General features: G+C 40.3%; 1 protein-coding gene across 5 annotated transcripts in view; it reads right to left on the bottom strand.

Moving 5' to 3' along the window:
• Positions 1-14154, bottom strand: part of INTS9 (integrator complex subunit 9) — a 72865-nt gene that overhangs the window by 24519 nt on the left and 34192 nt on the right. For all 5 annotated transcript variants that reach the window (XM_037391712.1, XM_037391711.1, XM_037391714.1 and 2 more), the window contains 3 exons: positions 11972-12152; positions 9465-9525; positions 275-446 (listed from right to left, as the gene is read on the bottom strand). In XM_037391712.1, the coding sequence (XP_037247609.1) occupies positions 275-446; positions 9465-9525; positions 11972-12152 (414 nt within the window). The remainder of the gene's footprint in view (positions 1-274; positions 447-9464; positions 9526-11971; positions 12153-14154) is intronic.

Genomic DNA, 14154 nt, shown 5'->3' on the forward strand with positions numbered 1-14154 from the left:
TACTGCTGTGAATAACAAAAGATTTTGCTTAGAAATGGCAGGAATGGACTCTGCATGGCAAAGGTTGGCTCTGCAGGGCTAAAATGAATTAAATGGCACAATAATTACACTTGTCCCTACAGACAATCCTGGGGTCTTAATTTAGATGAGCTCCTATTGAAGTCAGAAACTTCTGCCCCAGAACAAATGCGTAAAGCCCTTCTGAATGTGGCCACACTTAACCAGAGTGCATAACCTATTGCTAATTTGATAATGATATCTGCATTTTACTTACCCGTGAATATAACAGTGTTCAAGCTAGATTTTCCCCATAACTCCATGAAATGAACCACATCCCCAAATCTAAGAGAGGGATGTCCAGTGAACACAACACATGGCTGCTTGAAGTCATTGCTGAAGTCTCCATGGATGCTGGGATAATGTTTCAATTTGTTTGTCTGAATGAGCTGAAATAAAAACAAAAGTCCAGACATTACAAACTTTTCAGCCTCTGTGTTCTGTCTCCAGTGCATTTATTTATATGGCATTATAAATATTCTACAGTTTATTTCTAATTCATCACAAAGTCCCTATCCCATAGATTTTCCAACAAATTTAATCATGACTGTCCTAAATGTTATGAAAAGGAAGTCAGAGTATGGGGCCAGGTGCCTCCAAGTCCTTGCTCTCATTTCTTTGGTACCAGTAGTATGGTAACCAAGAGGAAATTCTGCAAACACTCCCTGCTTAGAGTTTCCTGGAGTGAACAGATCGCTCAATTGCCAAATAAAAAAGAAGCTACTTTTTCCTATTTGCCATGTCTGCAAAGAGCTCTGGGCACTGATGTTTAACCTGGTTTTCTTCCATCACAGTAGCACCAGGCAATTTTTGCCTTCAGCAGTATTCTGCTATGAGTTTCACTGGTATAACAAGTTCACACAAAGCCAAATCTTCTGAAAAAATGTATAAAAGAACAGACTGACTTGCCCTTCCTCAACTATTGCTGAAATTAGTAATAACAATGAACTAAGAGCCAGAAGAAGCACTTGTCACTAGAGCTGGCAAACAGAGTGTAATCAACTATGCATATGGCACAGATTTCTTTACTAAGATGGGCAAGATTATCAAGGCACTTTTTGAAGAAGAATTTTGCTTTATTTCGCCTGCCACTGTTTTCAAATCTGCAAGGCAAGTTTCAGCTTAAATAGCAATGTTAATAGACTAGTCTGCTAAGTACTTTCATGCAATATTTTGCAAGTATTTTCTTAGCAGGTATATGCTTCCATCCTCAGCCTGAAAATAACTGTTTTAAGAACATACGTTTTTCCCCCAAAATATGCAATTTAACACAATGAAATCACACACTGAACAGCTAAGAACATACATGGAAATAAAAAGTGTGAAAGAGGGGAACAGTACTTCCTTTGTCAGCCAGTTTTTAAAGGAGGTGGGACCGTTCACCACAGATCTCTCCATACTTTGCTGTCTCCTGCCAGGCATTGCAACATTGCTCAAAATATAGAATTCCCATATGCCAGGGTTCAGCAACACATTTCTGCAGCTGTTGTGCCGTGGAACCCCAGACAATACAACTAATTAGCAAACCGCATGCTCTTCACTGCATGTCATAACACGATGTGTGCATCATGCCTTTCTAGCAGAAAACCCTGCCACTCAGGATGTTCCTTTGATTCTAACATATTTGATTTTCAAAAGAGGAACTAAGAAAGAACATTCTGATAAGCAACTCTCCTGATCTCTTAAAGCTGTAATTCATCTTTCCAGATCCTCTTTGTTACTTTTTACCAGGCTAGATCTAACTAAAGATAGTGTGCCTACATGGGACTGAAGAGAAAGCTGAGAATTTTGATGCTTCTTTAAGCCTCTTAATGACCTATGCACAACAAAGCACTTCAGAACTTATGGTTATTACACAATTAGGTTCTAAATTGAATTTAGCATCACTGAACATAAGTATCAACACTATTAAACTCATAGCCATCATCACCTAAAGATATGCTTTAGCGCTAGAACAAACAATGTACAAACTTACCCTCAATACCCTTCTCAATAACAGAGAGTTGCCAATATTTGCATAGGTGCCAATATTTGTGTCTTTCTTCTCTGCTTCCTCCAGTTTGGTCTCCTTCAAGTTCCTAACAGCAAATATTTTGCTGTGATTTTGCATCTGACTTCCCACATGTCCTATTTTTAACTGCTGTGCGATAGCTAGATGGTTGGAATGGAACGGGATTGGTATCATTCCTTGTGGGGTTTGACCTAAGGTGGAAACTGTAGGTGGGCACAGCCGACTATCTCCATGTGGATCCCTGGATCACAGAGGAAGTAGCTGGGAGACTACACTTTCTGCAGCTTACCGGTAATATCACACTCCTATTTAATCTTCAAGAGGGAAATTTGAAAAAAAACAACCATCCAGTAACTGCTCTGGCAGTTAATACGCACTGAACCTTGAAAACATTTCTGCAATTAAGACTGGTAAAGATTTCTGATTAACACATCTGGAATGCAATATTTAGAATCTAAACTTAGCTTCAGTAATAAAAACTGCAGTTTAGCAGGCAATGGGCAAAACAAATTTGATCCCGTAAAACACTGCAATTTAAAAGAACATGTAGGAAATGGCCCCGTGAAGCTTTTCCCAATTTTTTTTGAGGAAGCCAAAAGCCTCAAAACTGAAGTTGCAAAAGTAGTTTTATTTGGGTAAACTGGAAGAAGGGGACAATTTCTACTTCAAATATTAAATGGGCTATGTGACATTCCAGGGCAAAACTTCATCAGGGACCAGCAGATAGGTAAGTGAAAGACATTACCACAGCTAGCATTTATGTAACACACTTCTGAAAATCACAAACTGTTCTTCCAGCATCTGTTTCACAGGTTCCTTAGGATTATATGTATTTCTATACAGCAGACAAATTTTTGCTAAGATGTGAGAGCAGCACTCTGTGCAAAAGCTTCTCAACAGCCTATTTCACTGCTATACCTATACAAATGTTCATTGTTTATAAACATAAAAGCTGTATTCTCTTCAAAGCATTATAGAAGCTTCAAATCCCTTCATATTACTTTGTAGAGACACAGCATTTCTAACTCAGTTTTCAGAACCTTGAGTTTTACCTGTCATTCTTTTTTCTTTTTAAATTTTTTTTTTTATTTATTTACAACAACAAAGCATCTAGTGTAACACTGGGGTGCACTGCTTCTGACTGGGGTGCTAACTCAGGATGGAAAGGGAAAGGGACACATATAAAATCCTCAGCACCATGTCCTAAGATGTGGTGATTTTTCGTGTTTTATCTTGCAAGATCTTTTCTGGTAAGTTTACTGAAGCTCCATACCTTAGCTCACAATGTCTGATTCTTACAGCTGGACATAGCAGGGGTGAAAGGCTACAAGAACAAGTTTAGAGGCATTCTACCCATTCCAGTGAAAACGCAGCTGGTAGATTTTAAAGTCTTAAGCAAAGTATTTTTTAATTGCCTATTCAAAAATATATGGAGCTGAACTTGCAAAACAGGTCTGACAAAATTCATGAATTCTTAAGGTGACTAATTTGTAATGATTTGTACAGGTCTTTTATATATACAGATGAGATGGGTCATATAAACACAACAGTGATGACTGCGTCATGTTCATGTCTCCAACCTGTACCAGCCTGGGTCAAAACCAATGCCTGGCTTTTAGCCAACTAGTATTTTCAAAACGGCGCTGACTTCTGGAAACCAGAAGCAACATTCAGAGCATCTTTCTACAGGAAGAACCATTATTGACTGAAAGCTTAAGAGATAGAGGATGGTAAAGTACTGAACTGAAACTGAGGAGAGCTGTGTTTTTCTTAAATCCCAAATGGTTGTGCTTCTCTTTAAAGCGGTAGACTTGATTTACACGGTCAGCAGCGGCTGCTATAAACAGGATAAATCTCCAGAGCCTTTGTGTACCCTTTATTGAAGTAAGCTAAAATACACTGCTATTTACTCTGTATGTGTTTGTGTGTGTGTTCTGTATCCAGAATTTTGAACAGATGTGATTCTTATCAATGAATGATATTTATTTCATATAATGAAGCATTTATTACTTCACCTCCCTCACTCCCTTTGTAAGACCAACACTAACAGTAACACTAATTCTATATAATACTGTAAGGCAAAAAAAATAATACTAAATAATCACCTGGTTCCAGGTATTTATTGCTTTGAATATGTTACATGGGAACTGGTATATGGAGAGGGAATCAGAGACGAAGATGACAAATGCTAATATTTAAGACCACAGAATCAATATTACTCCCACCCTGGCTATTTTTTGAGTCAGAAAATGAGCTTTTCATAGCCATTTCTTTTAGATGTTGCTAACAGAATCCTTAATAAGAAGACAGTAAATCCAAATTCTTCCTCCACTAGGAAATACTGATCAGTATAAATTACCTCTCAAATTTTTCTGTGGCAGACATTTAGAGAAGTCTGGATTCACTTATCTCATAGCCTAAAATTGTCTATGTAAAGATCGAGCAGAAAGGAAAAGGAGTTTCTCATTCTGCCTTGCCAGAACAATTTGACTATTCATTCATAAAGTCTCTACCTCCACAAAAGGGATGGTGCAGAGCGTAGCACCCATGGGTCACATTAAAATGGTCAGGGAGATGGCTAATTCCTCAGCTGTCGCTGTGTTAGGATGGGACATTCCCATGAGCCCAAGGAATTTGGTAAAACACCACAAGCTGGTTCTGGGATACCAGAATAATAATTCTAAAAAAATCCAAATTACTGATTTCTGCACCACAGCATTTCAGCTAGGCACTATGGAGCTTAAGTCTAACCCTATTTAGACAGTTGATCCTAGAATATAACTGATACAGTGCCTTGGAAGTGGAACTCACCACCTCCCTTGGCCAGTCTGCTGTATTCACAAACATTTGGGAACTCTATGTTTTAACTTTGCAGAGGCTTCCAACATCACTTCAGTTTGAGCTCCTTCTCCTCTCTTCCCCATCACAATAACTGCTGGTGAAAAACTGAATTGCCACTTGTGTTTAAGCGCAGGGGAGAGCCATCCACAGAGCAATCCATCCCTTCCCTAACAGACTGTTTCTCTACTCCACTTTGTAGTTTTTTCTCCTGGGAAATAACTGGCTGGAATGTACAGCAGCCCTGCTCCAGATCCTAACTCACTCCAACAGAGTCACAGCAATCTTCACCCCAGTGATCACAGATCACAGCCTTTAAAAAGAAGCTCTTTCAGCTTGTGCACCGCTAAAAGGCTGCAGAGATGAGACTTCAAAAGCTTGTGCAAGAATCTGGACACTCTGTTCGTATTAACTTTAGTAGGAATTGATGTCCAAATCCATCTCTGCAAGCCTGAAGCACTTTAGCCCACATTCCTTGCTCATAACAGCGGGAAATTATATTCCCTGTTCACTTGGACTGGATGTTAGGAAACAAACTGCCACCCCAAAAATTTTACACATTGATTGTGTGGGAGGAGATAGGATGAACACCTACTACTACATTAAAGCAGAAGCAATGAGAAGGATGTAGAAGTGTTCTGGGTTCTCTGCAAAGTTGAACAGTGTGTCTGGTTTTATTTAGCACAGCAGAACAAGGAATGAGTTCACAACAGGTAACATAAATCATAAACGTGGAAAATTTCCATGCAAAGGGAATAAAAAAGCTTCAAACCATGTATAGGAAGAAAAGTAAGGTGAAATAAAAGTAACCGTAGAGAAGATGAAAATCCTGTTATTTATCATCTTACAACAATAATAAAAGGATGGTTAAGTGAAATACGAAATACAATCATAACTGATTAAAGGAAGTAAATGCTCTTTTATAGTAGGTATGAGGCACCACTGGAACTCATTGATGAAAGAGACTACATCAACAATTCGTGGTATTTTTTGCCTTGTTTGTTTTTAAATCTTGCTGTTTATACAACTAAGGGGAACATTGAATTTCAGGACCAGACAGCATGCTGGGCTGGACTTGTTCCGTAGATAATTAGAAGCTTATTTCCTGGCCTGTCCCTTTCTGATGTATCATGCCAGGCATGTTATTAATGCTTGCTAATAACTAAGAGGCATGTCTGAGTAATTCCCTATTTTCTTCCAACAATTGAGCAGCTAAGCACATCTTTTGATGATAGGCAATTTCCACATAGGTTACACTGCAGAAGCCTACCATTGCTTTGAAAAAAGTAAGGCAATTCTCCACTAACAACATATACAAGAGAAATGATCATTCAATGTCTGTTTCTGATACTCATTAAAAACTCCCTTAAGCATTAGTAAGCAGAGCTCCTGCTTGTGAGGTTGTGGAGTCACAGATTTAGAGAGTGTGTACCTAAGACAAAAAGGGTGGCTGCTGACTAAGGCTCTAAATTAGTAACTGGAAGCCTTGAGCCCAAGTCTTCACTCTCTCCTAGGCTGATGGTATAGCCATGGACAAGTTATTGAGGTCTGTATTAAGACCATTTTGCTTGGTAAAATTACAGCAAAATATCATAGCAGCTGAGCCTGCTGTGGATACTCTTCGCACAGGCATAGCAGGGTTTCTGCCAGGGAATAAATAATACCTTTGTTAAAGATTGTACTAAAAAGAGGTTATATAGATGTTTCACATTATAGGAGTTACATATACAATGTCAACTACAAGATTTTGCCCCTGTTCTGTTTAGACTGTTTGTTCCAACTCCTTATTTCATAGAAGTAGAAGAAACCCAGCTCCTCCCCCATGCCTTGGAAACAATACGACAGCATTAAACCATAACCAGCTGTAGGTACCACTAAAACTGGAACGCAGCCCAAGGCAGCTGAGAATTACAGGAGTAAAAGGATGACAGTAGCTGTCCCTCAGAGGACAGCAACAAGGAATGAAAGACACAGCTGAGCAGTGGGTACCTGACACGGGCATCTTGGCTCTGTGCTGGTGACCATGGCTGTCTTACATGTCAGTCATCTATACAAATGTCAATATGCTTTGATTGTTTAAAACCAAACTAAACCAAACCATGCACCTTACAGAACAGAAAAGAGCAATCTGATCCAGTGTTCTCAGACTTCAGTGATTTATGACCTTAGGAAAAGCACTAGATGAAATAGCAGTCTCAGTCTTTCTCTGCCTGGGTATTACTTTGCTTTGAGTTTGCTATTAAGCCAGACTTTTCAAAGAGTGTTGCTATATGCCTTGGGCCACTGCCTCCCACCACACAAACTGGTTTTGCAGAACAGCCAATATGTATCATGAATTAGCAATGAAGAGATCCGTTTAGTCCATTGTGGGGCAGAGTAGGGCAGGCTACTCCACTTCCCAGTGTTTACTCCACTTTCCAGTGTTGATACAGCAGCTGTAAGTGAACACCCAAACACACAATCTTAGTTGTGTGAGATGACTTACTGTGAAATGTGCTGTACTTACTTCAGATGGCAGCTCAGTGCTGAAATGCCTGAAGGCTACAGCCATTTCATAGTTTGGGAGCCACAAGGATGTGCATACACATTATATTGTGTTATTTAGCACAGTTAAGGCAATTCTTAGGCAAAAACTTATGAAGCCTAAGAATGGCTTCCTATCAGTGATATCCATAGGTCTAGATAAAGCTGTCTGTACATCTCATGACAACATGTCCCTAGCTTTGTGGGTCGTAACGTGAATGATTTGGTCTTGTCAACTAAAGCCTGTACCTGTAGCAGGCACATTACTCCCTGTGTGTGCTGCATTTTGTCATAAGGAAACTGATCTGTTATCCACTGCCAAGTCCTTTCCTAGATAATTACCTTGATCTACACAATGAAGCACAGAGGAATGTCTCAACAGCTAAACAATAATTTGGCAAAATCTCATTATCAACAGGCCTCTGGAGAATATAAAATGTCCTAAAAATTAGAGGACACAGTTATCACTCTATAAACACAAAGACCTGTCATGTAAAATGGGTTAATTAATCCAGTCCTTGACAGCTGCATGTTTGGCTTCTCATTTTGGAAGGGCTTTTACTTAAACCTGCCAGTTCCAATGCATATTGTGAACTAAAATTTCAGAGCAATGTCTATGGTAGCATATAGGCTTAGTGAAACGAATAACACTGTGGATCAACAAAGACACCCCAGAAAGCAGACATGCAGGGGAAATTAGAAAGCATAGTCAGCAGCATGGCTACAGAGTTCTGTACTCAGAGATCAGGCTTTGGAATTGTTTTATCGGTGTGGATGAATTTTTTGGTTACAAAAGGAGTGGTGAACAGGTGGCTTGCCCTGCAGTCTGCATTATTCTTGGTAACAGATTATACATAATTCACCGCGCATCCTGCTTGAAATGCATTCAAGCATCTGGAAAGTGAGGACTTCTGGTCAAATCCTACTTCCAACAATACCTCTGAAGTACCTACAGATGATAGATATGATGGGCAATGGCAATTTCCAGAACAAGTCCCTGATCAAGACACCTCAGGTGTTAAAAAACCCCACCCCAACCAATCCCTGAAAAAGCATTTAATTTCTAGACTCTTAAACCTGCAATGGCCAGTCTGCACATCCCATCAAACAGTTTTGACCACAGGAACTAAAAGAGCCAGTTTTCTGAGACTGCATGCCCCAAATAGCTCACTGTCTCACAGCAGCGGGATTTAGCTAACATTATTTCTTTGTCCCATTTCTTCCTTTCTCAGCTTGCCTCTCATTTACTTCAGTGGGAAATCTACCTGTTCCCAGTGGAAAAGTAAGTTTTCCTTTCTTGATATGTGAGATAACTCCGAAGGCATGAGTTATACCACATTTACTTAATGTCTGGTTGGCTAAAACTTCCCCTCAAATTATTATTTTGTTGCAGGGAAGATCTTCTCAACATATGTTGCAGGGAGATCCCCCAAACACAGGAACCTTATTCCTCTTCGTTTCAGTAAGATGCTAGCTCAAGTAATTTCATTTAGAATTGCCAATGACAGCACTTAGTGCTGCAAGCTTTAACTTTTTTATATCAAACCTGTCTCTCAAGATACCATTTCTCTTGCAGCAGACAATATGGTGCCTATTTCAGCTAGGAAAGAAGGAGCTAGGATGACTAAGCTCTCTCTGGTAACAAGCTCTTAGTTTTACAGACTTTGAAATAAACTGCTTGGACAAAAGGAACATTCGTGGTTGCAGTCTGATAAGAGCAAACACTCAACCATGTGCATGCCAGATAGCCTTCTGTGGGGGAAGAAGTAAAATAGGCAAGCATATGTAAGTTACATGCTGAAATAAACACCATGATAATTTTTGAGTTGAGGGAACACCATCATTCATTCCTCCTCCACGCTCCCAAATCAATCACAGAAAGCAAAGGGGAGGGGGGGGGAAGTTGTATGAATAATGACACAAAACTTAAATAGCTGCAGAAGTGTTCATCAGAAAAACAACAGCCACACAGGACTGTGTTCCAGAAACCCACTCACTGTGATCTTAGCAAACAGCAAGACCATGGTTTACTTACCTCTGCATGGGGAAAAGGAGGTTCTGGAAGATATACCTTTGTTTGTTTGTTATGACACAACCTTTAAAAGAAAAGGAAAACCAGCTGGGTTAGAGAGGTGCAGGACATCCTGCAGTATCTGCTGCCATCTACTGTTACGCTTTTCCTAGAAAAAGCCATTTTGTATCTGTGGCATCAGGTGCAAAATCACCAATTTGTTTAGTTGCTTCCAGTCTTCCTGTTTAGAGGACCAACATCTACAGGACACGACAACTCAGTCATAGCGAGATCACGTAGAGAAGGTGCAAAACAGCTGAAAGTAATTTTATATACACTATGTAACAAAACTCATTTGCTGTTGAAGACAAATTTCTAACTCAACATCCATGCCATTGCATAGTCCAGACCTCAGCAGTTTTTGCAAAGCCAAATCACTTGTCAACAGAAAAATTCCACTTGCCTCATCCCACTTCTCAGCAGTGGCTTGGTCCTCTTGTTCCTTATAATCTAATTCCCCTATTATTTTATTAGTGCAGCTACAATGTTGGTAAACTGCCTCTCACCATGTCATAATGCTCACTGTTACCTGCTATTTTACATCAATCCTTTATTTCAAAAATATCAATACTGGAAGTTGTTGATTAGCTGTAGCCAGACTCCTGATTCATCCCACTACAGAAGTTAAAAAAAGGTATTTGTCAAGAGATCTGTATGACATTACAACTACCTGCAGTGACACTGTACTGGTGGCTTTTTCTGGGAAACACTACCCCTTCTCGTACTTTCCTTCACTTTATTAAAGAGCAATAAGCCTGGGTCAAACTAAATTTGATAAAGTCTGAGAGATACTAAGAGCAGGACATTTCTTTTAGCTGACTAAATAGTCGAATTAGAAGGCTGGAATCCCTGAATTTCGACACCACTTTTGACCCTAAACCTCTATTTTACAGATGTTCAAACTTTGCCTTCATTTTCACATAAGTAAAACATTAATCTTACACATAAATGTTTGGAGATTAGCTAATGCTGGGTTTGACTTTTGAATATAAGCCACTACAGCAAAGCAGAATTAAAAAACACAGTGTCTGAACACTTGGGTGCCTGAATTGTGCCAGCTAGACACAGCAGACAAAATGACCCAACTGGCACATACAATATTCCTACCACTTTGACAGTATTATTGTAACAAGAACTATGCAGCTACCACTCCAGCTGCTCCTGAAATGAAATCACCATGTAAATACAAACCAAACCATTGTTTAACTGTAAACTACATGAGCCAACACACCGGTGAGTACACTGAAGTTTGGGTAGGACACCAAGGCTTGATTTTCCTACTTTTGCTGAAAATAATGTGATCAAAATTCACCAGATTCCAATCCTCTTTACAATTCTCCTGAGGGATCAGTTCACATAAGATTTCCAAGAGCTCCCTTTTCTTTCCTGAACTCCAGATTTAAAAAATCTGGAGATGAAGAAAAGCTAACTTACTCTATTTAATAATCTAAGAGCATGTCTCCATTTATAAGAATTTAGGAACACTTAGAAGTGGTTGGGTTCTCCTTTCCAAGGCTCAGAACCACAGAATGGTTGAGGTTGGAAGGGATCTCTTGAGATCACCTAGCCCAACCCACTGCTTTGTCAGCTACAGCAGGTCCAGGAGTGTGTCCAATTGGGTTTTGATGTCTCCATAGACAGAGACTCCACAACCTCTCTTCACAACCTGTTCCAGTGTTTGACCACCCTTGCAGTAAAAAAGTGTGTTTCTTTTGTTCAGGTGGAATTTCATGTGTTTTAACTTGTGCCTCCTGTTCTATCAGTGGGCCCTACTGAGAAGGATCTGTCTCCCTCACCCTCATTTCTTCCCATCAGGTATTTCTACACATTGATAAGATCCCCTTGAGCCTTGTGTTCTCCAGGCTGAAGAGTCCCAGCTCGCTCAGCCTCTCCTCATCTTTGTGGCCCTGTGCTGGCCTTTGCTTCAGTAAGCTCATATCCTTCTTGTGCTGGGGAGCCCAGGACTAGCTACAGCACTCTGCACGCAGCCTCACCAGCACTGAGCAGAGATGGGTACCCTTCCCTGACCCGCTGGCAGTGCTCTGCCTAATGCAGCCAGCCAGAATGCTGTTGGTCTTTTTTGGCCATGAAAATACATTGCTGGCTCAGCAAAATTAAGCCTGAAAAATCTATTTTGCTTATACAGGGACACTGTGGTATAGTTCTGGGGCACAGGGTAAGACATGTAAACAGGCACAGCTAAAATTCACTCAAGTCAGGTAGATAATTTAATCATCAGTGCAAGTACCAAAAAGCACAGATTATTTGAGTTTGCATGTTCTATAGAAAACGATGCTTCCCTAATTACAGAACATCTACTTACACACACACGCACACCCTTGTGACTCAAGGAACGTGTTCACAATCCTAATCAAGTATATATTAGAATACGTAGAGATAACCTGCATATATCTATTTATCATAGCTGAGTGTGTGAACTGAGGCTAATGAAGCAGCCCTTTAACACCTACCATTCAGCAAAGATCTGGGAGAACTCGAGGGAGCTGTTGGCAACAGGCGAAATGAAATAAAAAGGGACATTGGAGAGTCCGGCAGAGTCAATGTACTGGTACAAGCACTCCAGTAGATCGTATATTACTCCAGAGGGGTAACAGGGAACCAGCACATTTCCTCCATTCCGGACTGTCATAGCTAAGGGAGAGAAAATGAAAAAAATCAATTAATGGAATTAATATTTAAACTTTTTAATAAATTCATTTAATCCAAATATTACATAAGGTATAAAAAGAAGCTACTGCATGAATTAGCAGCACACATTATGCATATGAATTGAGAGAAACACTTCTGATCATTCAATACATTTATTTACTGCCTTCTCCAGGCTTACTGGAATGAACGCTTACACTTCATCAGCCGGGGGACATCTAACAGGCTGAGCACATGCACAACTCCTGACACGAGGGGGCGGTCTTGCACCGGCACATGTCGGTAAGTAAGCGGCACAAAACACCTCACCAGCAAAATCAACCCTGCTCCATCTATTAGCTGTCCACCAGAGGGGAAGGACAACGGTTCACGGGTCTCAGCCTAGAGCACTGGACATGGTAAACCGCTCTGTACTCGGTTTTCAGTACTCTAGACAAAAGGCTGAAGATGTGCTATTTCAACCAGCTCTCGAAGCTGGAAGAGGGTGGAGCCTTTCTGCTTTCTAAAAATTCTAAGTATTTCTGTTCTTTCCATGTAACAAGGACAATTTAAAACTTCTATGAATTGCAGACAGCATGGGACTAGAGAAAAATGAGAAAAAGAAAAAAGAAAAATAGGTTTATGCTATAATTGAGACAGATCTGAGTACAACAGCAAGAGCATGTAGAGAGCAAACATTTTGTTCTTTTGGCACAATGAATTACAGAAATGCTGCACCTTATGGGAAAGTGGAAATACTTTCTCCAGCAAACTGAGCAATTGCTGCCTCACTAGGATTTCATCTGTGGTTGTGGGGTAAAACCATCTACTGATGTTAATTGCAGTGCAGCAGCAGTAACGTTATGCATCAAGGCATTACACAAAAAGCTGTGAAAAGAGCCTGAAATCACATATATTGCATCCCAACATAATCACTTCCTTGACTTCAGTTTATTGACAAGCTTTGATGGGGTACGGATTTAGCACATTAAGGGTCCTTCTGCCCCACCTATACGCTCAAGGAAGATTTTTATGGCTGAATGTTTAAAGGTTTTACAGAGTCTAGGGAAATGCGCAGACTGTAGTAGGATTTTTCACATGCATTTAGGTGCTTAACTCCTTTTAGCAGTCAGTGCCTGTTATGTGATGATCTCAACCACAACTGGTGGTCAAAGACACCTTCTATATCAGAGTTATAACTGCACTGAGGTGGATTTATTGCCTAGGTTTTCTCCAGGTCACATCCAAACTCTATCATCAAAGTATCTGTGAATATCAACAGCAGTAGTTTGCATTTGTCCAGAATTCGAGATGTTACAAACATCCCAGCAATGTGTTGTATTATCCCTCCTACATGGGTGAGTCTAAACTCTCCCATCTGTAAACAGGATGTGAAGAGAAGAATGAAGAGATTAAGAATATTTTCAAAGACATCCGGGGCCTGAAAGTTAAGCCTCTGGCTCCAGAACCAGAATTAGCATTGCTTCATTATGCACCCAAAAATTCTACAAAGAGCAAAGGTAAGTACCTATATCCACGGGCCTGAGACAGGGGATGCAGAGTGCAGGGTGCATTAGTGATCAGTAGAAAATGCTAAGGAAAGGCTATGCCTGCAGCAATGTCTCTGCTCTGAACAAAGATACACCAAGGCTGCGTGTTACCATGAAACTAGCTCCTTCTTGAACTCGGGCTCCAACTAGTTTCACCTGGTTAAGATGAATGGCTCACTCCTCCCTTTGAAGAAGCTGGAGGAAGAGCTTTCATCTAACGATGGGCTGGTTAAAGGATTTGTCCAGGCCATGAAAAATGTGGGTTTCTTTCCTAAACGTTTGTGGTGGGTTGACCCTAGCTGGACACCAGGTGCCCACCAAAGCCACTCTGTCACTCCCCTCAACTGGACAGGGGAGAGAAAATATAACAAAAGGCTCATGGGTCAAGGTAAGGGCAGGGAGAGATCACTCACTAATTACTGTCACAGGCAAAACAGACTGGACTTGCAGAAATTAGT

This window comes from Falco rusticolus, chromosome 6, assembly GCF_015220075.1.
Source record: "Falco rusticolus isolate bFalRus1 chromosome 6, bFalRus1.pri, whole genome shotgun sequence".
Lineage (NCBI taxonomy): Eukaryota > Metazoa > Chordata > Aves > Falconiformes > Falconidae > Falco > Falco rusticolus.